General features: G+C 37.1%; 3 protein-coding genes across 3 annotated transcripts; all 3 read left to right on the plus strand.

Annotated features, from left to right (window-relative positions):
• Positions 1 to 1,658: 1,658 nt before the first annotated feature.
• Positions 1,659 to 23,023, plus strand: LOC131325708 (uncharacterized). Its single transcript, XM_058358112.1, has 6 exons — positions 1,659 to 1,800; positions 2,260 to 2,324; positions 4,335 to 4,482; positions 20,397 to 20,835; positions 22,223 to 22,455; positions 22,550 to 23,023. The coding sequence occupies exons 4-6, from the start codon at positions 20,685 to 20,687 to the stop codon at positions 22,586 to 22,588; spliced, it is 423 nt and encodes a 140-aa protein (XP_058214095.1). The 5' UTR covers positions 1,659 to 1,800; positions 2,260 to 2,324; positions 4,335 to 4,482; positions 20,397 to 20,684; the 3' UTR covers positions 22,589 to 23,023.
• Positions 4,274 to 16,915, plus strand: LOC131325706 (protein STRUBBELIG-RECEPTOR FAMILY 2-like). The gene is made up of 5 exons (XM_058358111.1): positions 4,274 to 4,395; positions 12,878 to 13,113; positions 14,523 to 14,670; positions 14,922 to 15,061; positions 15,146 to 16,915. Exons 2-5 carry the CDS (start codon positions 13,016 to 13,018, stop codon positions 15,180 to 15,182), a joined length of 423 nt encoding a protein of 140 aa, XP_058214094.1. The 5' UTR covers positions 4,274 to 4,395; positions 12,878 to 13,015; the 3' UTR covers positions 15,183 to 16,915.
• Positions 8,894 to 12,859, plus strand: LOC131325712 (probable acetyltransferase TAP2). Its single transcript, XM_058358117.1, has 3 exons — positions 8,894 to 11,785; positions 11,920 to 12,020; positions 12,507 to 12,859. Exons 1-3 carry the CDS (start codon positions 11,656 to 11,658, stop codon positions 12,591 to 12,593), a joined length of 318 nt encoding a protein of 105 aa, XP_058214100.1. The 5' UTR covers positions 8,894 to 11,655; the 3' UTR covers positions 12,594 to 12,859.
• Positions 23,024 to 24,016: the final 993 nt, after the last annotated feature.

Consider the following 24,016-nt stretch of genomic DNA (forward strand, 5'->3'; position numbering starts at 1 on the left):
GGCACAAATGTTTGGGACCCCTACGGTATGCAAAGAAAATCCCTTGAGGATTTTCTGTTTAATCAGTTTTGCATCTGTAGCGCAAACAATATGGTGGATATTAGTTAAAATACTCTTGTTGATTGTAGTTCATTGTTTGGCGATATTATTTTTCAAGCTAGTGTTGCATGTCACTTTCTACTTGGGGCACTTTCAGGTTAAGATATTTCATCTAGTTCTGAAGATTGTAAAGTCACTTATGTTTTCAACTGAGGTTACATTACTAGCCTGTTACTTTTGTTATCTTGTCCCTTAAAATCAAGTTTGATCCGTAGTCCGGGCTTTTGTTCCTATAAATTACCTGAATTTGTTAAGTTTATCAAAATGTCTATTATCTTCATTATGTAAAGATAATAATAGTTTTCTTGCTAAATTTCAAACAACATTTGCTTCCCAACTACCTGGTAAGAGTTTTTATATATGTCCTGTAGCTCTCCTCTATGAAAAGGTTCTTCATTAATTACTCTTACTAAAGACATCCATGTCCTGTAATTATAAAGAGAACTTGTCCTTTTGCTTTGTGCAGCAGCTCAATTTCAAACTTGAGGACTAACTTATCAGAACATCTCTTGTCGGCCATTTGTTATCAGATTTGTTGCCCTTGGCCCACCATATGATTTTTTTCCAAGTAATGTGTATTTAAAATATTTGGGTCTTTTTCTGATTTCTGTTCTCTATCATCTTGGTACTGAATAATTTTCGCTGAAATTTATCAGATTATCACAATTATATGCATGTATGCATGTCTATGATGGTTGGGAGTTTGCCTCTCAATCAGAGAGTAGTGTGTTGTAAGTGGACTGTACAATCGTACATATGCATTACTTGTGTACTTGGGCAAGCTAGGAATGTGTTTGTTTCTTCTGGTAGGCTCCACTGCTTGTCTCATAGGTCTAGAATGGTTGGAGGCTGCCAACTATTTTAAGTCGTGGAAGGGAGCTGTAAAATGTGCTCCCCTTCTTCTCATCTTTGCATGGGACTTGTTGCATCGCTCTCCATCAGCAGCATGAAAGGAGTCTGCTTGGTCATGCCCTTTTTGGAGAATGATATCTTATGGCATGACTATTCATTTTTTGCTGGTCCATTCTTATTGGCTTGCTGCAAGTTTGACAGATTCTGTTGATTTACAGTTTCAATTACACTTTAATAATCCTTTCTTATCATAAGATTGGTAGGGTAAGATCACTTACAACCTTATCTATCAAATTGTATCCATTGGCACATACTGAAAATCAGCTTGTCTTTGTAATCTTTTATCTATAACTTGTTTGCACCTTTCGTTCTGTATATTTATTTTACCATAGTAATCATTATTTGCGTCCTCCTGCTTATATGTGTGCAAGGCACCTATTATCACAATGTATAACATGTGACGACATAACTGCTTTTGTTCGAAGACTATGAAGTCAATGATAAATAAGAAGGTACACATGACGTTTTCCCTTTTCACGAGTAACTGAATGAAAAGATGCATCTATTGTTGACATGGTTCTTTTTTTGGTTGAATGGAGGGAGATATAATAATCTTTTGGCTTCTAAACATCTTGTGTTTTTCGGTTGCACAAATTTAGACTACATGAAATGCTTCTTGATTTAATGACATGAAGTTTCTTAAATATATTAGCAACCGTGACGGGCTGGACTGACCCAACATGTATTTCTCTCTCGGCAACGGAACATGCACAAACAATACCAGTGGTTTCAGTAGCACTACTGAGTTGGCATCATCTATTTTATCACCAATGGAATCGATTGGCGGCGGTATTATGTTCAACCAAATCAATATGTAATTCTTGCCACAATTTTCACAAAACAGTGAACAAAATAGTTATAACCAGTTGTCCATCTCAGGTGATAAATATATTAAGAAGCTAAAAATCACCAGTAACATGCAGTGCTTTTAGCCTTTCCGTATTGTTTGTCGTCTTAACTTTACTTACATAGCTGTTTTCTTTCCTTACCTCACGTTGAATCAAGTTTTTCTGCATACTGATTTGTGGTTTTTATACCACTTCTCCCTAATGGAAGAATAAGTTGTAGCCATTGCAGCCTTTTGCTGATAAGTGATCAAATACGTGCATCCAGTGGTCAATCCATCTTCTCTAAGTGCAGTTGTAGTCTGCCACATTGTTGCAAAGAGAAATTGGGATCAAAATAATGTGAATTCATTTAGAATAATTTGCAGAGATACTGAATTGCACAGTTTTGATTATACCCCAGTTTTGTAGCTCTTGCTGGCGTTTCATAGTTTTCTTGCTGTGGCTGGTGAAGCTGAAGATGGACTGGTATATGCAAGTCCTCTCCAAAGTTTAAACTGCTTGTGAGAGGAGAATTTCTATTTCCTCCATTTATCTCCCTTGTTCCATAGACCTGGGGGAATGTGCGAATCGCTTGCTCTAAGGGTAACAATTCAACGCTTTTTGCTTCTTAAGATAAGTTCGAGGATGGAAAGAGAGTACTCTATATTACACTTAAGCTTCTATTAGTTGTCTATCTGAATACCTTCCTACATAACTCCTTTTTTTCGTGACGAAGTAGGTTTACCTTCTTATACACATTTTCATGGTGAATGAGGTTCCCCTGCAACAAACTCCATGAAATTAAGGTACTAAAGGTGAAACTGTACGAGAATAAAGCACTTTTAGTGGCCAAATTATTAGAATAGACTTTTCAGTTAAGTTCTTGAATTTCATCAATCAGTATTTGGTCCTACAAAATTAGAAGTGTTAGGATAATCCAGCTGTGGATGTATGTAATAGATCATCAGATAACGATTTGCATAGGGTATGGAAGTTTCAGATCTTTCTTGAACGAACACCTTTAAGACTCATTTCCAGTTGGTTTTCCAAATTCTGTAATTCGTTGACATTTAAACCAGACAGCTCTTCTCCCATCAGTTGCCTGTAACAGTCAAGAGCAAATATAGTATGAATTTGCATACCCTGCCATTTTTTGTTATCCACAACAGAGGTGCACCTGTGAGATAATAGTGGCTTCTTATTATTTCAAGTTTTAGTTGGTTAAATCTTCAATGCCTATAAGAAGTTTGGCTCTATCTTTAGGCCAAAATCTGGTCTACTTAAGGATGAATTCTACATATTAAGGCGAGCCGATTTTTGGCTAGCTCATATTGGTCAATTTCCCCTTTTTTGTTCCTCGAGTAGGTGGGTTTGACTGGAAATTTGATGTGGTACTTAGTCCCAATGCATTTGTATGGCATGTAAATTACAGTCATGACTATTTTTGTCGTAATTGTCATGTTTCACCCCTTTTTGACTCACTTAATTATTGTTGGTCTATGTTGAAGCCAAAAGACCGTCCACATGGCTTACTTTACTGAATTGAATAGGAAAATTTTCTTCATGCTCACTTTTGGACTAGTTTCTGTTTAATTGATGTCATGTCATAAAAGGCAATTAGAAGCTTTTGCATTGACTATATTTCAATGATATTTTTTTCCCTCTTAACGGCTTCCTTTTAATCAGTGGGGTTCTTGTTTTGCAGTTTTTGGTTGTTTGTAAGAACTTCAGTATTACATGAGAGGGAATGGGTCAGGATGTCGGGATTGAGATCCCACTATGAACGTGGAATTTGGAGACCCGAACACTCTTGGCCCTATTTTTGAACTGAAGTAGCAAACTATTTATCTCAGATATCTCAAGCTAGCAAGATGCGATAAGGTTTTGCTGGTAATTGAGAATTTATGCTGAGGAGTTGGGCTTAAGGGTTTGATAGGCTTTGGTATTCGCATGGCTGCTTAGTCATAACTTAGGTGCAATGTTGTTGTTTCAGAGATGTCTGATGTGTTAGTATGACTCTGTTGATCAAGAAAAATACATACATGATGAGTCTAAAGTTACCTTCCAGATGTTTGACTATGACTCTGTTGATCAAGAAAAATACACAGAGGATGAGAATTAGGTCTAAAGTTACCGCTACATGATGAACAAAGAAATGTAGGCTCTTCAGCGTGCTTGTCAATCATATGAAAACATTACGAGCAAATAACACATTAGACACATTTTTTCTTCTCATGTAATTACTGTAAAAGTTTTGACTCATTTTTTCTTGATAGGAATTCGTTATTCAAAATGCTGACTTGAGTGCCCTTTCCCACGATTGCTTGATATACCTTACCTATAACAGAATTAATTTTGCAAAAACTGTTTCAAGTGCGTGGTGGGATGTGATTGTTTACATTGTGGCCTTGCAGGTATCGAAAAGAAAAGGGACAATGATATCTCCAGTTACAGATAAAGATCAGAGCCTAAAGATTTACTGGTGATTCTCTTGAGGTTCTGCAGTTTTTGCCTCAGCATTGCTGCCTCCCTTTGCCAGAACTATCAAGTGCAAAAGGTGGATTCAATGTTAACCTCAGATAACTCAATCAACATGTCTAGGACTCTAGATTGATTTGACGAGCTGTTCTCCAGGTTGAAACAGGTACACATTGTCTTTAATATAAGTAGATGCATCTGAAGGACAGTGCATTCCACAAAGTGCGTAATTAATGTGAAATTGTGAATTAATAGAAGTGAGCATGGATGTGAATGGATTTAGGAATGAGTTGCATGCTTTTCTGCAAATCTGAATCGTTTGATGAGCCTCAAATTATGTGTCTGTCTGTGTGAGCATGCATGTGGGTGGATGGGTAAATAAGGTCTAAGCTTTTATGGAAATCTGAGTCGTTTACTACTAATATCATGTGATAGTGCTCCAATATACTTGTAAATTGTAATAGGTATGAACTGCTTTACCGATAGTATGTTTTGTTCTCTCTTCGAATGGCAGAGTTTGTTGTTCAGAATTGTTTTATGAAGTTATGAACAGCTATAATAGCCACACATATTGTCCTATAAGAGGTTGTCTACAGCGTTGCAGACCAGCTTATATGATGATCTTTTAACCCCGTGATGAATTAGAGCAGCTTGTATGATGTTAAAATCTCACAGCGTCGTATTCAGTTGGTAATTGTGATGTTCTTCATATCTAAAGAAAGAACTCATCTTCGTTTGGAATCTTTCATAATGGGCTCAAGGATCACAATGTAAATGACTTCTAGGAAAAAAGTGCACACATTTCTTGATGGGGTTGTAGTTATATATATCTGTACTACTGTAGAATAAAGAACTTTCACTCAGATGATATCTGAATGGAAAGCTACTATAATAGGTGAGATGGTCCTACTAACAGGACCTTGATGTCTTATTTCTAGTTATAAATCTATTGTATTCTGTTGTCATATATTACATTAGTTTATCATCAGTCTTCCTGATAAGAGCTCCTTAGGATCGTAAAACATATGTTGAGGGCTTATCATAAGTCAGTCTTAATTCCGGAAAATGGTAAGTCATGTATTAATTTCTTGTCAGTTTGTGGATTACACAGAGGATTCTAGGCTATTCAAAAAGAGGTTCTATTGTTTGTTTCTTTCCCAGCAGAAGTTTTACCCTGTATGATGGCAACTTTTATCTGCTGGAGCAAGTTCAAGTCATGGGAAGTACTCTCCAAATAAGAAAAAAGCAATGGAAAACTTCCCATCTGTTGCCTCTCCCAAAACCTACTGTTAAGTAGGAGCCTTATGTGGTGGGGATGACCTTTTTATTTGAAATTACCACCACAGGTTTGAGGACTCAAACTACTACTGAAGTAATTGTGAGTCTGTGGAGCAGTCAATCTTGACACAAAAAAGTGAAGAACCATTGCAGTGACATTTGGATGTTTGTTGAGATGAGCAAGTCTTTATAGTGCATGGTGAATAGTTTGACAATTAGAAGAATTCTAGTTTTTCATTTTTTTTAATTTGCAATCAAACAAGGGAAGTAGAGCTCCTGACAGAGTTTCATCTCACCCTCAACATTGTTGGTAGCTACAAGTTTCATCTCACCATGCACATCTTAGAGCAAACATGGGTTGCATACTGACATTTATTCTTGCCTACAAGTCATCATTCTACCTTGAAAACCTCTTTTTGAACTTCAACCATGACCATCGCATGCTTACACACACCATTGGAGTTGCATTTTTTTTATGGTTGCAATATTTCAAACCAATAACAAAGGCAATAAGTAGACTTTTATCTGCCCTTAAGCTGATTCATAACCAAGAATCATAACCAAAAGACTTTCTGCATGATTCGGTGGTATCTGGTTATTGAGAAGCACAAACATGTTGGGTTGCATACTTGTGTCTGCCATGTGTCAGACCCAAACACGAAAAGATACTCTCCAAACACGTGTTAGACATGCCTAAATTCCTGTCCAATATTTCGTTATATCTCCTAGTCGGACAAGTTGTAGACACTCTTGGAGATGCTGGAAAAATTTGTGGAACACATTTAAGACACATTCAGGACATTCTTGGGACATGCTAAGTTCACATTAGGTGTTTAAAATGTGAATTTCAAAACTAGGTATAGAGTCAACATTTCCATGGGTGTTTAGTTCATGAACTCTCATATAGTAACCATTTGTTTGCATCTTTATAATGTTTCCATAGTGGGTTTTATTCGAATATGGTACCAATAATATTTTGATCTTTTATTCGACGTGGCCACAACATTTCCGTATCCTAATTTGTGAAGGAATGACGTGTCTATATCATGTCATGTCTGTCTGTGTCCTATTATTTGTGTTGTGTCTGTCTGTCGTGTCACGACATGTCCGTATCGTATTGTGTTGTGTCATATTTGTTAGTCTAATTATTTAGCCATTCTTTCCTTTGGAAATAGTTTTAAGGCGTTACATTTGCCTTTGCAAGTAGTGAGTAAATGTTTATTTGTGACCTTGGAGCTTTGGTTTTGTTCGAACTAATAATCATGTGATAGTCTTGTCCAACTTTTGTTGACACATGTACCAAAATGATATGGTTGAACAATTGGTAGAATACTTCACATCTAAAAAAAATTACTAGTATTTTAAAATGTGGTCTCAATGCTATGTTCTACACCTGGATAAGTGAAATTTGATCATTGGGTTTAAAGTGAACGGTCTTGCTATTGTCAGCCTATTGGGCTGACGATAAACACACTAAAAGACAAGAAAAACACGTATTTCTGTGCACTTTTTACATCTTTTAATACACATTCACACACCTACTATCGTCAGCCCATTGGGCTGATTTTAGAATTTTCCTAAAGTGAATATGTGACTTAGGTTTAGATTCATAGTATTCTCGTTTCCTACATACATGATTACTTGGATGGGTAAACTTAGTTTCCAATGTGAACCACTCTATACTCAATACAAAATCCAATCTGAATAGTTAGGAAAAATAAAGTCAGTTAACTCATGTCACTAGTCCACATTTGAGCTGGATTCGGCCCCCTAATTTACCTCACATTCAAAACTCTAATTGTGAAATCTCAACGTTGGCATCCATATGTATTACTATTATGTTTACATTTGCATTTGCATTTATAGAGTACTTTTTTCTCCAATGGCTCCAAAGAGGCATTGCCTAAGTTTAAGATACTTATCAGTGAAGTGATAATGAGATCATAGAGAGAGTAGTGGGCAATAGATTGGATGGACTTAGAGAACCCAAACCCAAAACTTGGTAGGTGTTTGGCATTAAGGTTTTGTCGTTCTATGTTTTGGATCATGGGATGTCTTAAAGTTTTAACTGTTTTTGTTTGTGCTTATTTCATCTTTTTTTGGAATTTTTTGACTGTTAGGGTCATTAAGTTTTTATTTTTTTTATCTCTTGATGAGAGTTATTGAAAAATATGAAACCAATTTGAAAAAGTTAGAAAAGTAAAATAATAAGTGAAAATGATCTAGAGGAATTGGAAAAGTATGAAAGTATTAACTAACTTTGGAAAATGTTTCATGAAGAAGACATCAGGTCAAGATTTTGAGCTTATTTTTGTGCATATTGATTTTTTAAAAAGTTTGCTCCGTATTTATTACTGTTTTGATTCTCTTGTTGAGACGTATCAATAATCCTAAAAATGTTGATAAAAGCTATAAAAGAGTTCGCTATAATGAAATAAAGTCCAAAAAAGTCAAAAAGTTTAGACATAGCAAACACACGCTAGTAGAATTACTGTTCCTCAATGTACCATGGAATTTGATCTACTTATTTTGTAATTTACGCCATCTTTGTGACAACTGAAACTTAAGTAGCACATAGACACACGACACCTAGAGTCCGACATGTGAATTTCCAAAGAGAGGACATGTTACATTGTGGCCATCGTAAATGTAATTTTGCAATTTTATTGTTAAAGCATCCAACTCAAAATGAACTGGCAATGAGTGCAAAGGCCGCCCATGCTCATGTAGTAGGTTTGAAAGAAATGTGGGATAACTCTAACTTCCCTTCACATGTGAACTTACCCGCATGTGAAGAGGGAATGGATCACTACTAAACAAGGTGCACTTAACGGCATGAACAATGGGGTTATCAATCAAGAGAGTCTTGTCCAAAAGTCTCCGAAAACCTTAGCTCTCATACCATGTTAAAACTTAAAGCATCCAACTGAAAATCAATTTGTGAGAGGCAGGCTGGCAGCTAAAACTGATACTAGTTTTGGAGGTTATAATTTATCAATGTGGGAGAAGCTCTAATATTTATTATACATGGGATGTTAATGTAGAACTCATAAATAATACTCCCTCCGTCCCAAATTGGATGACAATTTTTGAAATCTGTGCCAATTTCAATTCCTTATATCTTTCAATATGAATCTCAAAAAATATGCAATATGGATCTTGTTTGATAGTTCTCGATTAGTTCTATTATACAAAGTTTTCAAATTCGTGAAAAACATTATAGATTGAAAGATATAAGCAATAAAAAATGGCACAAATTTCAAAAATTGTCATCCAATTTGGGACGGAGGGAGTACAAAAATAAGGCTGTAATTGTTATAGTAACATATATGGCTTAGTTCACGTTTGTCAGTATGCCATTCAATTTTGTCATTGCTTCATCCGCATTAAAGTTCTACCAAAAAGTGTTTGATCTTTCGCATGTGTCATCATATTCTATCAACTATTGTCAATCACACAAAAACAAGACTGCCGTAATTCTAGGGAGTGCCAGTGTGTGACACTTGTATATCACACCCAACAAGGTATGTGTGGTTCATAGTTCATACTACGACATGTTAGATTGAAAACACAACTTCTGGGAGGGCTCCTGCTTTGGTTACATGTTTGGTGACGGTTGGGTGGGGGAACTAATCATGTGTCTTGGGGATTATGTTATCCGAGAGTTTGTCATAATATCTATCTTTCTGTCTTCTTGCAAATATGCCATCTAGACCTGTTCATAATGACCCTACAAATGGATGATATCTCCTCACATTGATGATACATGGCCTTGTGTAGAATTCAACCCCAAAAGCTAGCTATTTAAGTGAGGGTGCCCTCATGCTTATATACTCTATATTACGTTGGTAACCAAGGCGATGTGAGACTTTGCTTCACAATTGAAGCATTAGGATGACCCTACAAATGCCATAATGATGCTATAGCTGTAAATTCATCAGAACAAAAGATAATGACTTTCCCTGCTAGCTCATCCTATATCTTTCATAATATTTGGCATTTGGTTTATATTTCTCAGTCTATTTGCTTGGCTTAGAGTAGAATTACAAAAGGTTACACATGATTGTAGATTTCACAAGAAGACTATTACACAAAGGTATTTCCCTGAAATCCCACTAAGACTCCATCACAATACTCCTTGTAACTTATCTCCTGCTTTAACATGAATTTTAGGTCTTTTTGGAGCCATCTGGTTAGAACTTTAAATTCATTGTTTCTCGTTCTCTTTGGATTGCAATTTGCAACTTTTTTTCTGATTTGGTACCCCTAGTCTTCATGTGTCTCTTTTTGCTTTGTCATCAACACTTGCATTCACACTCTGCTTAAAAAGCAAGGCGACATGTCAAACCAAGGAATTTTGGTTCCACCACAATCATAGTCTATGGTAGAGAAGTATCATTTGGAAGATTATTTTCGTCAGTTGGCTGGTCGGCCCTATTGAGATAAAATGCATCCACAAAAGATTGTGAAGAAAATGAGGATAGGAAGTACGCAAAATTATCGTTGGTTGCTTTGAAACCTGCAAGTCTTTTTTTAACTCTATTTGTATGCGCTCCAGGGTGAAATGATAACAAATGACATACATTAAACATCAATGGATGTAGTCATTTTGTTATACAAAGGGACATGCATCTCGCCCTATTTCCCTCAGTTTTGCCGCCTTCTACTGCGAATGACAGTTGAAGGTGGGATGGTTCTCATTGGGTTAGATCATAATGCCAAAAGGAGATTGGTGGATTCTTTTTTTGCTCAGAATTCATCTTGTCTTTTTCCTTTGTTCATGGTAGTTTGTGAAGACTCCTAAGAGGAAAGTCAGGTTTTCTTATGAGGTATGTTTTGATCGGCATTTTCTTATGAGGGCATGTAAGATATTACTCATCTGCATGTAGGATGGAAATATGGCCTATGTCGTTAACATTGACCACTTGGCTCACAGAAATCTTAAGTTTTGGCTTCCAAAGGATTCATTTCGGACCATTAAACTGAGCAGTGAGAAGCATGTTGCTCAGTATGTAGCGGGGAAGGGGGGAAGGACGTTTCTGGAATAGTTCTCCATTGTCCTTGTGATTCTTTCTGCAGATCTCCTCAATACTCTATAAGTTTCTTCTTTCAGTTCTCCATGACTAAATACATGTTGCATGACTATGGATGTTGGTAAGATTGTTGATCATTTCGATGTCCTTTGTTAGAGGTGTTGGTCACTCCATATTATAATTCAAGTTGTCCAAATTATGAATAGAACGTGATTTGACTGTATCTGATCAGCCATAAGTTGGGTTTTGTACTCGTCTAGTTGAAAATCCTCTTCTTATGAAGCAAAATAAGCTGGGATACTTTTTAATTTTTTTTATATGGCAGAATTTTATTTAGCTGCCTTTTTTTCATTCTTGAATGACCCTTCTAATCTCATGTCTCAAGCTATCTAATAGTTCGATACTTATGGTGAAAATTCTGAAAGCTCCAGATTATCTTTACCTTTGGTTTCTCTACTGATGCTCTGTTGGTGGAGTAATAGTATAGTGTTCCGGGAACATCTCACACTTTTTGTAGAAATTCTTTCAGAACAAAGCAATTATTTCTTTCTTACTTGGATTATATCTTAAAATACCATGCCATGCCCAGCAACATATCCATGCCTGGTAATTTCTTGATCATGATGTTTCTTTATATCTTCTATTTATCTCTTGTAAGAATGTAACCCATTCTTTTCAATAGTAGGGGCTAGGTGTCCATTTTCTCCTCCTTTTTCCTTACAAGAAAAGCACATGGCTCCCTGCTATTGAGTGTCTGCGCGGCGAATGTGGTGTACTGGAGGCATGCAATAGGAGCATGAGTGGAAGCTACTAGGACTATGATTGTGTGCGAAAAATGGGGACTCCTAATCGGAAATGGGAATAACGTAGACGTAAATACTGCCAAGTGATTATGGAGTTGCTGCGTGACGAACCTTACCATTAATTCTTGTTCTAGCCATTCCTATTTCTCCACGCTCCTGTTGAAACACATCACCAGCTTCTTGACCTCTTAATAAGGTAGTCGGTCGGAGAAGAAATTCCCCTGCATGGTAGTATCAACATTTCCACGTTTAGGAAAACTTTCCCACTTTATGGGAAACTGTGGGTGCTTCACTGCTTTGAAAAATAGCTACATGGCAGCTGCATTACATTCCATAAGAAAGTCGCCTGGAGAAGGTACTTAAGATTGGGACCATAATATGTTATCTGCAGTCATTATTTATGAGTCTGAATAGGTGTTCAGCTGAGATTTAGTTTTCCCTTGTTATAAGAAATGAACATCTTAGTGTACTTGGAAAGTTCCTTGGCAGAGGGAAAAGACCAAAAGAAGCTTATAGGAATGTCTTGTGCTACTTCAGATCACGCCTTCAATGCAACCATTTGGGATGTCTTAGTGGATCCCTACTATCAGGTATTGTTTGTTAATTTGTGGGGACAGAAATGCTGCAAGTATGAAGAAAATTGGATCATCTGTTTTGAATTCTAACCTGTGCTTGTGCACTAGAGCAACATTATTGGAATTCTACGAACTTGAGCAACCCAACAAGGAGCTACGTACTAATAAAGTACCAGTGGTTAAAACTGATGCCCACTAGGCATGGTTAAGAAACAATAATATGCTGTCTTTGATCGAATCTATCTTACACAATCAATGGCTCAAGTACTGCCACGATTCTTTGTCCTGAACAGATTCATTTGAAGTTTTGTTGATCTAGGCATGGTTTCAGCTCTTCAGATAGCACACATCTTTGTCAAATGGATTAGAGAGAACATAAGAGCTCTTACGACATGTTGCACCTAAATACTTTGGGCTCGTTGAAACTAAAATTACATTCCTTGGAATTAATGTAAACTGCAAAAGCACTACTTTAAGACTTCTGTGATCTATCCCAAGCAGGGTCAAGGTCTTGGAAAGGCTCTTGTTGAAAAGCTCATAAGGGTTCCTTTACAAAGGGACATTGGCAGTATTATACTCTTTGCATAAAGTCAAGGTATAGCCACCATTGTTGGAGTCTTGATTGGATAACAGCCGGGGTCCTATATGTTTAATATTGGAACAATTATCTATCTCGTTCTTCAGGAGATTCTGAAGCCATGTACTGTGTATCGTAATGTTTTTTCCTATTAATGTAGCAATTTAAGCTTGTATAAACTTCATTGATAAAGAGCACAAGAAATGTCCATGTCAACTCTGCACAGTTCCTCATAATAATAATTTTGATTTCTCCTGCTTTGTTTTTCACTTGGTTCTGTACAATGTCATTGCAGTTGTGGAATTCTATCGGAATCTGGGTTTTTAACCTGACCCAGAGGGCATTAAAGGGATGTTTTGGTATCCGAAATATTAGTTGATGATCCAAGGCAAGGAAAGATTTGTTAATTGTAAAGTTGCACGATATATCTTGCATGATCAGACAGATGGTGGCGGTGGTTGATAGATCCTGTATGAAGCTCCTGCAAAGGATGGTGAAGCTAATGCCACTCTTCTTGACTACGTCATCTCTGTAAGTCCTTCTACCCAATCTCTAATTCTGTACTTGTAACCAATCTGGTTTTATGTTTTTATGCATGTTAGTACTTTCCTGACTAAACTAGCATTGAGGATTTGCAAGAGAATACATTGAACTTCTTGGGTAGGAAATTTGATGAATTAAGAGAAAATTTGTGAATGTATTTGATAGGATAGGGAATTGGGATTTCCACTCTCCATTTTGGTTGTCATATTCTCTGTCAATTTGTGATACCTTTCAATTTTATTATGACGTGAAATCTAGGTAGCAGGTTATGTAGTTTGGTCTTGGTACTTCTAGACATCGTAGTAGTTTCATGGTCATGTTTTGGTTTGGGTGAGGTATCCTCCTACACAAAGGACAAAATATCTAGGAGAAGTTTCTCTAAGAAATGAAAAATCCCAATCAGTGCCAAAGTTTACATTATGGCAGAACTTCAATGTGAGGAGAACTTCCTTGGAGAGGGATCTCGGTTCTGTTTACAAAGCAGATCTTCCCAATGTACAAGTACGAATTCAAAACTTACATCTCCATTTCAAGCTATAAAACGAGATGTAGAATTTATTGGAATCTCTCTCTCTCTCTCTCTCTCTCTCTCTCTCTCTCTCTCTCTCACGCGCGCGCGCGCATGTGCATGCACGTAAGATCTTACCTGTAGAGAATATCAATACAATAGCGCTGTCTCACAACGAAGAAGAACAATTCTTTGAAGTGATTTGGAGTGCAGCCCGGTTGAGACACCCGAACATTGTGACACTCCTAGGTTACTGTTTAGAGCACAGACAACATCTTCTTGTTTATGAGTAGGTCAGAAATCTGACTCTAGATGATGCTTTACACTCTGATGCATATATGACTCTCTCTTGGGGCCAACGTCTCAGAATTGCTCTTGGCGTAGCACGAGCTTTAGAGTAAGTACAGTGTACTCAATGCAGTGTTCATTTCAAACTTAGATTTGGAGTAAGACTTGCTCGGTATTTGTGTTTTTTGAAGGAACAACAAAAAACCTAGCTTGTTTTGATGTCTATTGAAACTTGTTTTTTGGAAAAGAGCTCAATGATAAATTTTTTGATGTTTTCCAATTATCAGTTAAATTTTTCATCAAAAATAATAAGATATGAAAATGATCGGTGTTTATGTTTCATAAACAGTTGCAGTGAGTTTTAGAAACTGATTTGAAAACAAGCATGAGAGAATCTATTTTCAATAAAACTGTGGAAAACAGACCAATGGCTGCTAGAAAATCCACCGAGAGTATCCTATCAGTTGATACAACTCATTATGCTTTTAGAATGCTGTAACGCTTCACAGTAGGAAATGTGTATACCTCCATTACTCCACATATGCTACTTTTCCTGTGACTACGAGGAAGAAAAAGTAATGTGATTAATCTATGCTTTTAGCTATTTGCATTCCACGTGCTTGCCTCCTGTTGGTCTCAGCAACTTAAAAGCTACTAACATCTTACTCGATGATGAACTTATGCCTCGTCTCTCCGACTGTGGGCTGGCTGTTTTGAGGCCCCTCACAAGCAACAGTGTTAAACTCAAGGTACATAATGACTAAATTCAGCTATTTTCTACAACTTAAAAGAAATCATATCAGTTTTTATGTAGTGTGGTTAGAGACAAGTCTATAGAGTTGGAAAACTGGTTTTGAAATTATTCTAATCAGAAGGTAAACTTAAACACATTTCCATATTGATCAGAAGTATAGACACAGACCACATAAATTTGGGATACCTGTCCATTCACGCCAAGGCTAACAAGCATCATCCATTAGGACCATTACCATTGGAACAAGCTTCTGAAATGGCTATCAGTAATACCAGCTACGTTGCACCTGAACACATCCAAAACAAATTTGACAGCGTAAAAGGGGACATATCTGCTTTTGGGGTGCTTCTTTTGGAGCTGTTAACAGGAAAGAGGCCTTTCGATGGGTATGATACTTTTTGTTCTGTCCTTGATCTAGCCTTTTGTTCTATCATTTTCTTACTCAGCCTTTTGGTTCCTTTGATAAATAGTTTTAGACCAAGGGAAGAGCAATCACTGGTAAAATGAAAAAATGGGCTTCTTCCCGGCTTCATGACAATGAGTCTTCGGAAAATATGGGTGATCCAAACATCAACAAATTACTCTCCTCCGGGGTTCTCTCTTGGTTTCCTGATATTGTCTCCTTCTGTGTCCAGGTATTACCAATTGCACTCTTAAGCCTCAGCTTTTGATATTGTACATCCAACCCCATATGCTATAGAGCTTGTTTGGATGTTACCTTGCATCTTTGAGAATGCTTCCATCAATTAGTTCCCAATACTCCATTTTGTTGATCAATTTGGTTGTTGCTGAAGAAAACAGGATATGGTGAAAGTAAGAGAATTATATCTCAAATATCTTTTTTTTTTTCCTTCTATATTTCCACTTTCATGATCTTTCATTATATCAAGAAAAATTCTAAAAACAATTCCAAGGGGGGAAACACTAACAAGAATGGTTCTCCTTCTCACTTTTCTTCCTTCTCCCCAATCAACTTCAAGTTTTAAATCCGGCCTAGACTTTCTAAATGGATCTGATGTAGAAATTGATAGAACTTGATTTTAGTTGTGATTCGTATTCCTGAGATTTCACATGAACACAGCTTGACCTGCATATGTGAATACGGAAAAATGTGTTCCATGGAAACCACCTTTGCTTATATTGATAAGGAAAAATTGAGCATTCCACCCTTTTTTTTGTGACTGCGTCTGGAATTTGTGAGCTTGAAAAGTAATTCCAACCCTCCAATGGCTGAAATAGAGGAATCACTCTCATGCATGAGGTCGGGACTGGGGAAATATCTGCAGCAGATAACAACAAAAGTGATCCATTCAATAGGTCCTTCCGTTCCGACACATACCCGCTTTATCCATCATAGAGTTGGGTTGGGTATTCAAAATAGTTTCAAAAGTGACTTCTCCTAGATCCTTGATTATCCATTTGAGCTATTCAAATTTTACTTCTTCAAGAAGTGCAACATGAAAGTTGTAAGTTATGAGCAAGGGAAAAGAGACGAACTTTCTGAAATTTAGAGATGATATCTAGCATTCTTTTTGTGCAGGTGAATGATAAATAACTCACATCCACTTAACAAAGCAAAAGTACTACTAATTAAAAATAACCACTCTCGACAATGCAAGCTCAAGAACCCAAAAAATATAGCAAGAAATGCATTCGAAAATTTGTGAATGTATTTGATTAGGGAATTTGGATTTCCACTCTTCATTTTGGTTGTCATATTCTCTGTGTCAATTTGTGATCCCTTTCAATTTTATTATGACCAATCTAGGTAGCAGGTTATATAGTTTGCGAATCTAGGTAGCAGGTTTGAGAAGAAGAGTCTTCAAACTGGTTTCAACTATTTTCCAGTAGCAATTATTATTCCCATTGTCAACATGTGTTGTGGAAGCTTAATATTTGCAATTGTTGGTGTTTCTGTAACGTGGGGGGTTTCAGTTTAAGTAACAGGGCTCTCAATTTATAAGTGGAAATCACAGATGCATTACTTCCTATTGAGGTTGGAGTCATAAATACTTGAAAATGAGAACCATTGTCTTCGGCAACATATTCCATGATGCTGGTGCAAGGAACTAATGTGTTAATCCGACCTCTCAATTACTTTAAGTGAACATCACCTCTAAATAGAAGCCACAAGGAGAATGATATACATCTTCGGTAGTGGTTCTATAACTACTGTTAGAATAAAACGTAAATGGTTATGGGAAGAGGGAAAAACAGTGGCACGGTAAAGAAAAATTATACTATTCAAGACCACATAATTTAAAGTTTCAAATGTGAATAAAAGCTTTCAGTTGTCATATTTTTTGTACCCCACTTTGTCACATCACCTGTGAGAGATTATACAAAAAGTGATTATACAAGAGACTCTTCAATTCTAATTTAAAGATTTGAAATCTCTCTCGATTTCTCTCTCTTGAGTCTTGAGTCGGCTTATGTCTGTTAGGGATAGGGTATATGGATGTGCTCAGAGTGTTCAACGATACACAGTCCTGGTGGTATCTGGTATAGAACGGAGAAGATTCTCGATCGCTACCGTCTTCGGTTAAGTGTGTGTTTGGACCTTAGTCACAGAATTGTTCAATAAGGCCTTTTCTCCCGCTCTCATAATCCTCGCACTCTCGAATTTAATGGGTGTTCTGGCTTAACAATCGTCGTTGCAGATGGTAAATCTTGTTCTCTCTGTGAGTTTTGACTTCTATGAAACTTTGTTTTTCACTTTTAAGACCTACTTGATTCATGCTTCTTTACGCTATTTCAGACTTGCTTGGGTCATTCTTTGGTGCTAGCGTTCTGATTCCAATTTCAATTTATACATTGATCGGTCGGTGATTCTACATGCAGGTTTGAAAAAACCCTTTGATAGACTCTCGATTGGTTTATGCACTCTCCAAAACTACCAGATACTTAAAAGTGAGTTTTTAGTGATATTCTATTCTTTAATTTGTTTGGAGTTGGTGATAGTCACGTTTGGTTTGCTCTTTTTTGCTCTGTGCTTGTATTTATAAAGGGGCTTATCTTGCATTGTTATTGAATTGATAATTATCTAATTCCCTTGTATTGCCATCTGCTTTGTTTTTATGGAGGGGAGCAAGGACAAAATGGGTTTCTAAAGCATTTCTGGTTTCATTTTTACCTCACCCTTGCAAACTTGGGCAGATTATTATTTACGCCTTGTCCTTTATGTACACCTGTTTCCTTGATGATTTGGTTTGATTCACTTCACTTTAAATTTCCAGGACAAAGAATGAGGAAGGAAATGGTAAGCATTTTTTAGTTTGAAAGGGGACATTTCTAATATTCGAGTGTGAGCAGTCTATTGGATGCCAATTCTTGTTGGAGAACTTTAGAAGGGAGTTTTCTTCACCAAAGTTTGAATAGGTTCTTCAAGGTGGTGCATCCACTGGGCTTGTGAACTTTTGAGCTCACAAGACTGAAGAATTATGCCAATTCCGGACCCTATTTTAGTGTATATATGGTATGGTTTTAGTTAGATCTCCATGTTATTTATTTGAGATTGTTGAATCCTTTTTTTTTTCGTTGAATCCTTCTTTTTTTTTCATACTAAGTTCTGGTTTGATTGCCTCTGTGCCTTAGAAATGACTTGGTGATCGGACGATTACAGAGATTTTTTTGGAGAGAGAGAGAGGTCGTGTTACTTGTTGCGGGTGGCTTCATCATGATGGGGTTCATTGTTTTTCTCGTGATACTATGGTGACTTCTTCTCCAGATGCTCAAAACCAAAGAGATGGATCTTTTTTCCTTATCCATTAGTATAAGAGTGGGTTTGAGGTCCATTACTCAAGAAGAGATCATTGTTGTGGTAGGAAGATTGATAGGCTTACTATTTGTAATATCTTGTCATTTTTTAGCGAAAAAGACAAGGGTTGTCTTAGTTTGGTTCCGTTGAAGGATGATTTTATTTTGTTTCACATGAAGATAAACCATCGCGAATCAAAGATTGCATCTCCATCCACAATGCACGGTGGGTGTACTAATCTCCATGGTTTTTGGCACATTACTCGTATGCTTGGTGACTCCCCATGTCTATAGAGGCTTGAACGCATGGCTGAGCAAGCATACACATACGGAGAGTGGGCAAGTCAGCCTATACAGCACATAAATAATGTTGGCTGGAGACTTGCCAATCCCTTGAATAGATTCTACACTTGCCAATCCCTTGAATAGATTCTACACTTGCCAATCCCTTGAATAGATTCTACACTTGCCAATCCCTTGGATAGTTGGAGCATAAGGTGTTGCAATACGCACGCTCATTCAGCTACCAAATATTCTACCCTTGAAGCCTTGCTTGGTTTTTGGCACATTACTCACATGCTTGGTGACTCCCCATGTCTATAGAGGCTTGAACGCGTGGCTGAGCAAGCATACACATATGGAGAGTGGGCAAGTCAGCCTATACAGCACATAAATAATGTTGGCTGGAGACTTGCCAATCCCTTGAATAGATTCTACACTTGCCAATCCCTTGGATAGTTGGAGCATAAGGTGTTGCAATACGCACGCTCATTCAGCTACCAAATATTCTACCCTTGAAGCCTTGCTTTATGGATTATAGCTTTTGTTTCCCTTGCATTATTTATTTCTTTCCCTTCAATTGTGTAATCAGCAGCAAATTAAACTACTTAGATATTTAGGTTGTGATGCTTGGCCTGGATGCTGCTGGTAAAACAACAATCCTATACAAACTGCGCATTGGAGAAGTTTTATCGGCTGTTCCTACAATTGGTATGTCACCAAAGTAAGAAGTCTGTTACAGTTGTAGATTATGGTGTTCAATCTACTGAATTTGTTTCATGCCTGACCTGATTATTGCTTCTTTAGGTGTCCCATTCATTTAATGAAACAGTTTGGTTCATCATTGTAGTCAGAAAAGAAGTTTTCCTAAATAGGTAATAGACTCAGAGAAAGAACAAGCAAAGTCTATGTATTTCATTGACAGATACCTCAACTTCCTTAAAAATATACTGAAGAATTTGAGTTTTGTCTTAAGAGGTTGAAAAAATGGAAGTATATGAAGAAACTATTTGGTGAAAAATCATAAGAAAATGAATCGCTCCCACTTACTAGAAGTCTGGCTTGTTATATGCCAGCTTAGATGTAGTGGATTGTGTATATATGCTCGTCCATTGCAATTTGCTCTTAATGAAAGAAATATTAACGGACTTAACAATTGAGTCGACTTTGCTATGAGATCTGTGGAATATGGAAACTCTGTAAATCACTGTTATAATTGGCCATTTAGCATTGCAACATTTATTGCCTTTAGTGTAAAATTTTGCAGTATCTATGAATGTAGTTATCTACTTTCATTTTGTCATTTGTCATTCCTGTATTTGTCCATCAAAGTAATTCTGGCTTTTCCCTTCGTGTTTTGGCAATCTACTGCCCTATTGCTAGCATATGTTGCTGATGGTTTCATACGAACTATAGTCAGACTGCTCATGCCAATTAGTTTATGTGAGCTCAACTGGAAAAGTTTGTATGGAGTGAGTGTGATCAGTTTTTGTTTTTGTCTGTGCCTTTCCCAGTGTCTTTGTTATCCAAAACCATTTCCTATTCAGTTTAGCTCATATGTTGAATGTGCCACGATATAGTTCTGTGGGCTGCTGCTTTGGCTCACACACGCAAATCATTCATATATCTTCTATTCTCTTCCAAGCATCACATGATTTGTGTTTCTATAATGTGGAGAAAGTGCAGTATAAGAATGTAGGCTTCACAGTGTGGGATGTAGGAGGAGAAGAGAAATTAAGGCTGCTATGGAAGCATTACTTCAATAATACAGATGGACCGGTAAGAATGTAGTCTTCATGATAGTTCTCATGTATTGTAAATGTTTTTTCAACAGGGAATCCATCTTCAACATAGCTATTCATTCAGCTCATCTTCTTTCAGGCCATCATTGGAGATCTTTTATTGACTTGATTTGAGGATTTAATCACCTAAACTTATAAACTGATTTTCGCAGTGTATTTTTGGACATTTTTTATGTTGAACACTGCAAAAGGACTCTGCAATAGTCTCTTTGATGTGGACTTAACCATAGCATTGAAAGATTGGTTATTTGCGCTTGACGGCCACAGAACAATGTACAAGGGCAGCGATTACACAATGACAAAGGTCTTGGTAGAGAAGAGAGGTACTAGCATACAACTTTTGAAATTTTGCGAATGAAAGCAAAAAGTAGCTAAAATCACTTGGTGAATGTAAAAAGAAAAATCACATCGACTACGCAACTACCCTGTTGAATTGGTAACGGTGAAGCTTTCCAATATTCTGTTTTAACTATTGTCAATAGAAAGCAAAAAGTAGCTAAAATCACTTGGTGACTGTAAAAAGAAAAATCACATCGACTACGCAACTGCCCTGTTGAATTGGTAACGGTGAAGCTTTCCAATATTCTGTTTTAACTATTGTCAATAGGAAGGGATAGAGAGCATTGAATATGATCTCATTTACTATATATAGGTCGTAGATTACTTACTTCCCTTCTTATTGAGTCAAATAACATCTACATATTTCTCCAAGATTTTGTTTGAGTTGAGTGGAGTGTTATTACTTTTATGGAGAGTGAGTTGGTTTTATTGGTTCTGTGGCAAAAACTATCCTGATGATGTGGACTCTTAACCATAGGATTGAAAGATCGGTCATTTGCTCTTGAAGGGGCACAGAATAATGCAGAGGGCAGTGATTATACTATGACGAAGGTCTTGGAGAGAATAGAGGTGCTGGTATACAACTTTTGAAATTTTGCAAATGAAAGCAAAAAGTAGGCCAAAGCATGTGGTGACTGTAAAAGAAAAATCACATCGATTACATAACTACCCTGTTGAATTGGTGATGGTGGGGAAGCTTTCCAATATTCCGTTTTAGTTGTCAATAGGAAGTGATAGAGCATTGAATGTGATCTCATTTATCGTATGGTAGTAGGTTTTACTTCCCTTCTTATTGAGTCAAATAACATCTAAGTATTTCTCCAAGATTTTGTTTGAATTGTCTTAGTGAGATGGCCTGACAGCCTGTGACATTAGCATACTAAAGCTCCAATCTTAGGATACTGTCTCAAAGCAAAGCACAAGTTATTGAGCCTCACGTTTCTAAGAATGAGGGTTAGTTACAATGGACATCTGAACTGCTCTAGGATATATTTGGAAACAGGTTCCTTTTAAGATTCGTTGGAGTTGAATGTTACGATTAGACAATTCAGCTATGGAGGTAATACCAACTTTTCACATTAGTAGCTGACTTATCTGGTGGGATAAATTTTAAGTGAGAAACTTCACATGCTGTGGCTTATTCTCGAGAAGTATAATATTCGTTTCCGTTGTGTTAACTCGTGCTTTAAGAGTGGATATTTGGTTGGGTCTCTGGCTACCATAATGGTTTGTTTCATAACTTATAGTCCTATTATTAAATTTAGTTCTACAGCTTGTGGTGTGAATTAATCCAACTTAATTGTTGTATTCCTTGTAATTCGTTGTATCTGATGAGCGTTTGCTAATAGCCGTATCCCATTTTCCTGCAAGACGACAAGTGGAAAAAATTTGTGCAGGTTGGTGTGGAAGGTCTGCAGATCTTAAAGACCCAGGCACAAAAGCGTATCCTTCAGGATGGATTACCTCTAGAAGGACCCAAAGAGGCTGTTGACTCATCTGGTGGGATAAATTTGGAATATAGCATAGTAATCTCTCAAGACGATGTCAATTTGGAGATGGTGAAGTGGATGGTGGAAAACTTCAAAGTCTCTGTTAATCAGCCGGTAAAAAGATAAAAGTTGCAACTATTTTACTGTTGTCGCTTATGATTACATGTGGTAATAAGTCTTATTCGGTAGATTGAGGCGGTTGTGACAGGATGAGTTGCAACACCTTGCTGTTCTGTGCAAGTCTTGAGTTGATTCAATGGGTTGCATATCAATGGGTCAAATAGCTGCTGGTGTACCTGAAGCTGGAGGGATCGATTGGAGAGGCAGCCATCAATCAACTAAGCAGCCTAGGTATGATCCTCTTATACTTATGTGATCTGGTGTTTTCTTTTTGCATCTTTCCCTTAGTATATGAGTTAACCTTCCAAGCAAATTGATGGCTTTGGTTAATTCCGCCATGCAGCTACAAGAATTTCTAATTATTGAATACCTTGCATCTGGCCATTCCATGGAGAGTATATTATATATTTGCATTTTTTTCTAGGATGCTATTCAAAGTTTAGGGACTTGAATGAAATTTCTTCAAGAGTACAAGTTGTTCTTTTGCAAAAGGAGAGTTTGGTCACAATATAGGGGCATTAGAAGAATCGCACACTTGTACTGATATTTGGAGTGTTGATCGAATGTGCGGGATGAAGGATGGTGATTTTCCATATATTTGGTTCCAGTGACTTGAATTTTATCTGCGAACTTTATTTTCTTTCTTTTCATTTTTGCTTTCATTTAATTTGGAGATTAAGGTCGTCTTCATTTTTTCAAAGTACTGAATTTGCTTTCAATTTTTTATCTGGGTTGTGTGCCATCTCTTCTTCATCCAAGTTGAAGTAAAAATTGGGCGCCCTAGCCCTAGACATGATTGCCCAACTCCGAACTAGTCATCAATACCGATTTCGAGCCTCCGCAGGTTTCTTTTGGTATTGATATAATGTAGTGTACTGTTGTAAACATTATCCTTTGATATTTAGGTTTTGTATCGGTAATAGTAAACATCGGATAGTTGTTCCTTTCTAATACTTGCTTTCTCATTTGAGGAAACAAAATACCTATGTCACCATTTCTATAAACTAGGGGTGTTAAATAGGCGGGTTTGATTCAAATTGGATAAGTTACAAGTGGGTTGGGTTTTTAATGAGTCATTACCTATTTAGAACCCATTAGTTATGAGCTCAAGTATCCGTACCCAACCCGACCCATTTATTTAAAAACAAATCCGACCCGCCCATTAACCCAATCACATACTATATACTAAAATGACCATATTACCCCTTTACACTTAATTACCAATCATCGGCCTCAGACTCTAGTTGCAAATTACCAACACTTGAACAGGTTGATTTTCGTAAAACTACCCATTTTCGAAGCCAATCCATTTTCTGGATCCAATGGTGGAAACTCTTTCGCGTTCTCTAGATTTTCAAGAATGCTGAAAATGTCTTCGAATTCAGACTCTTCGGAAAAAGTACCAGATAAGCTGTCGCTAACACCCATTTTGTCCCCCCCTCCTCTCGCTCTAATGAAGCCAGGCCAGATGGTGATGAAGATGGGAAATGCCTCAAAGGAGTGAAATAGTGAACGTGACCCAACTATCACAATCCTACTCTTTCTTTAATTTCTG

Source organism: Rhododendron vialii, chromosome 5a (genome assembly GCF_030253575.1).
Source record: "Rhododendron vialii isolate Sample 1 chromosome 5a, ASM3025357v1".
Lineage (NCBI taxonomy): Eukaryota > Viridiplantae > Streptophyta > Magnoliopsida > Ericales > Ericaceae > Rhododendron > Rhododendron vialii.

Bases quoted from the DNA above. Each gene is read 5' to 3' on its own strand.
- LOC131325712 (XM_058358117.1), top strand. From the start codon at position 11,656: ATGGTAGTATCAACATTTCCACGTTTAGGAAAACTTTCCCACTTTATG. The intron at 11,786-11,919 runs GTACTTAAGATT...GTTCCTTGGCAG, and splicing joins AAGAAAGTCGCCTGGAGAAG to AGGGAAAAGACCAAAAGAAG. The intron at 12,021-12,506 runs GTATTGTTTGTT...TATCCCAAGCAG, and splicing joins TAGTGGATCCCTACTATCAG to GGTCAAGGTCTTGGAAAGGC.
- LOC131325706 (XM_058358111.1), top strand. From the start codon at position 13,016: ATGATCAGACAGATGGTGGCGGTGGTTGATAGATCCTGTATGAAGCTC. The intron at 14,671-14,921 runs GTACATAATGAC...CCATTGGAACAA, and splicing joins GCAACAGTGTTAAACTCAAG to GCTTCTGAAATGGCTATCAG. The intron at 15,062-15,145 runs GTATGATACTTT...TTTGATAAATAG, and splicing joins GGAAAGAGGCCTTTCGATGG to TTTTAGACCAAGGGAAGAGC.
- LOC131325708 (XM_058358112.1), top strand. From the start codon at position 20,685: ATGTTGAACACTGCAAAAGGACTCTGCAATAGTCTCTTTGATGTGGAC. The intron at 20,836-22,222 runs GTACTAGCATAC...TTTTCCTGCAAG, and splicing joins GGTCTTGGTAGAGAAGAGAG to ACGACAAGTGGAAAAAATTT. The intron at 22,456-22,549 runs GTAAAAAGATAA...CGGTTGTGACAG, and splicing joins AAGTCTCTGTTAATCAGCCG to GATGAGTTGCAACACCTTGC.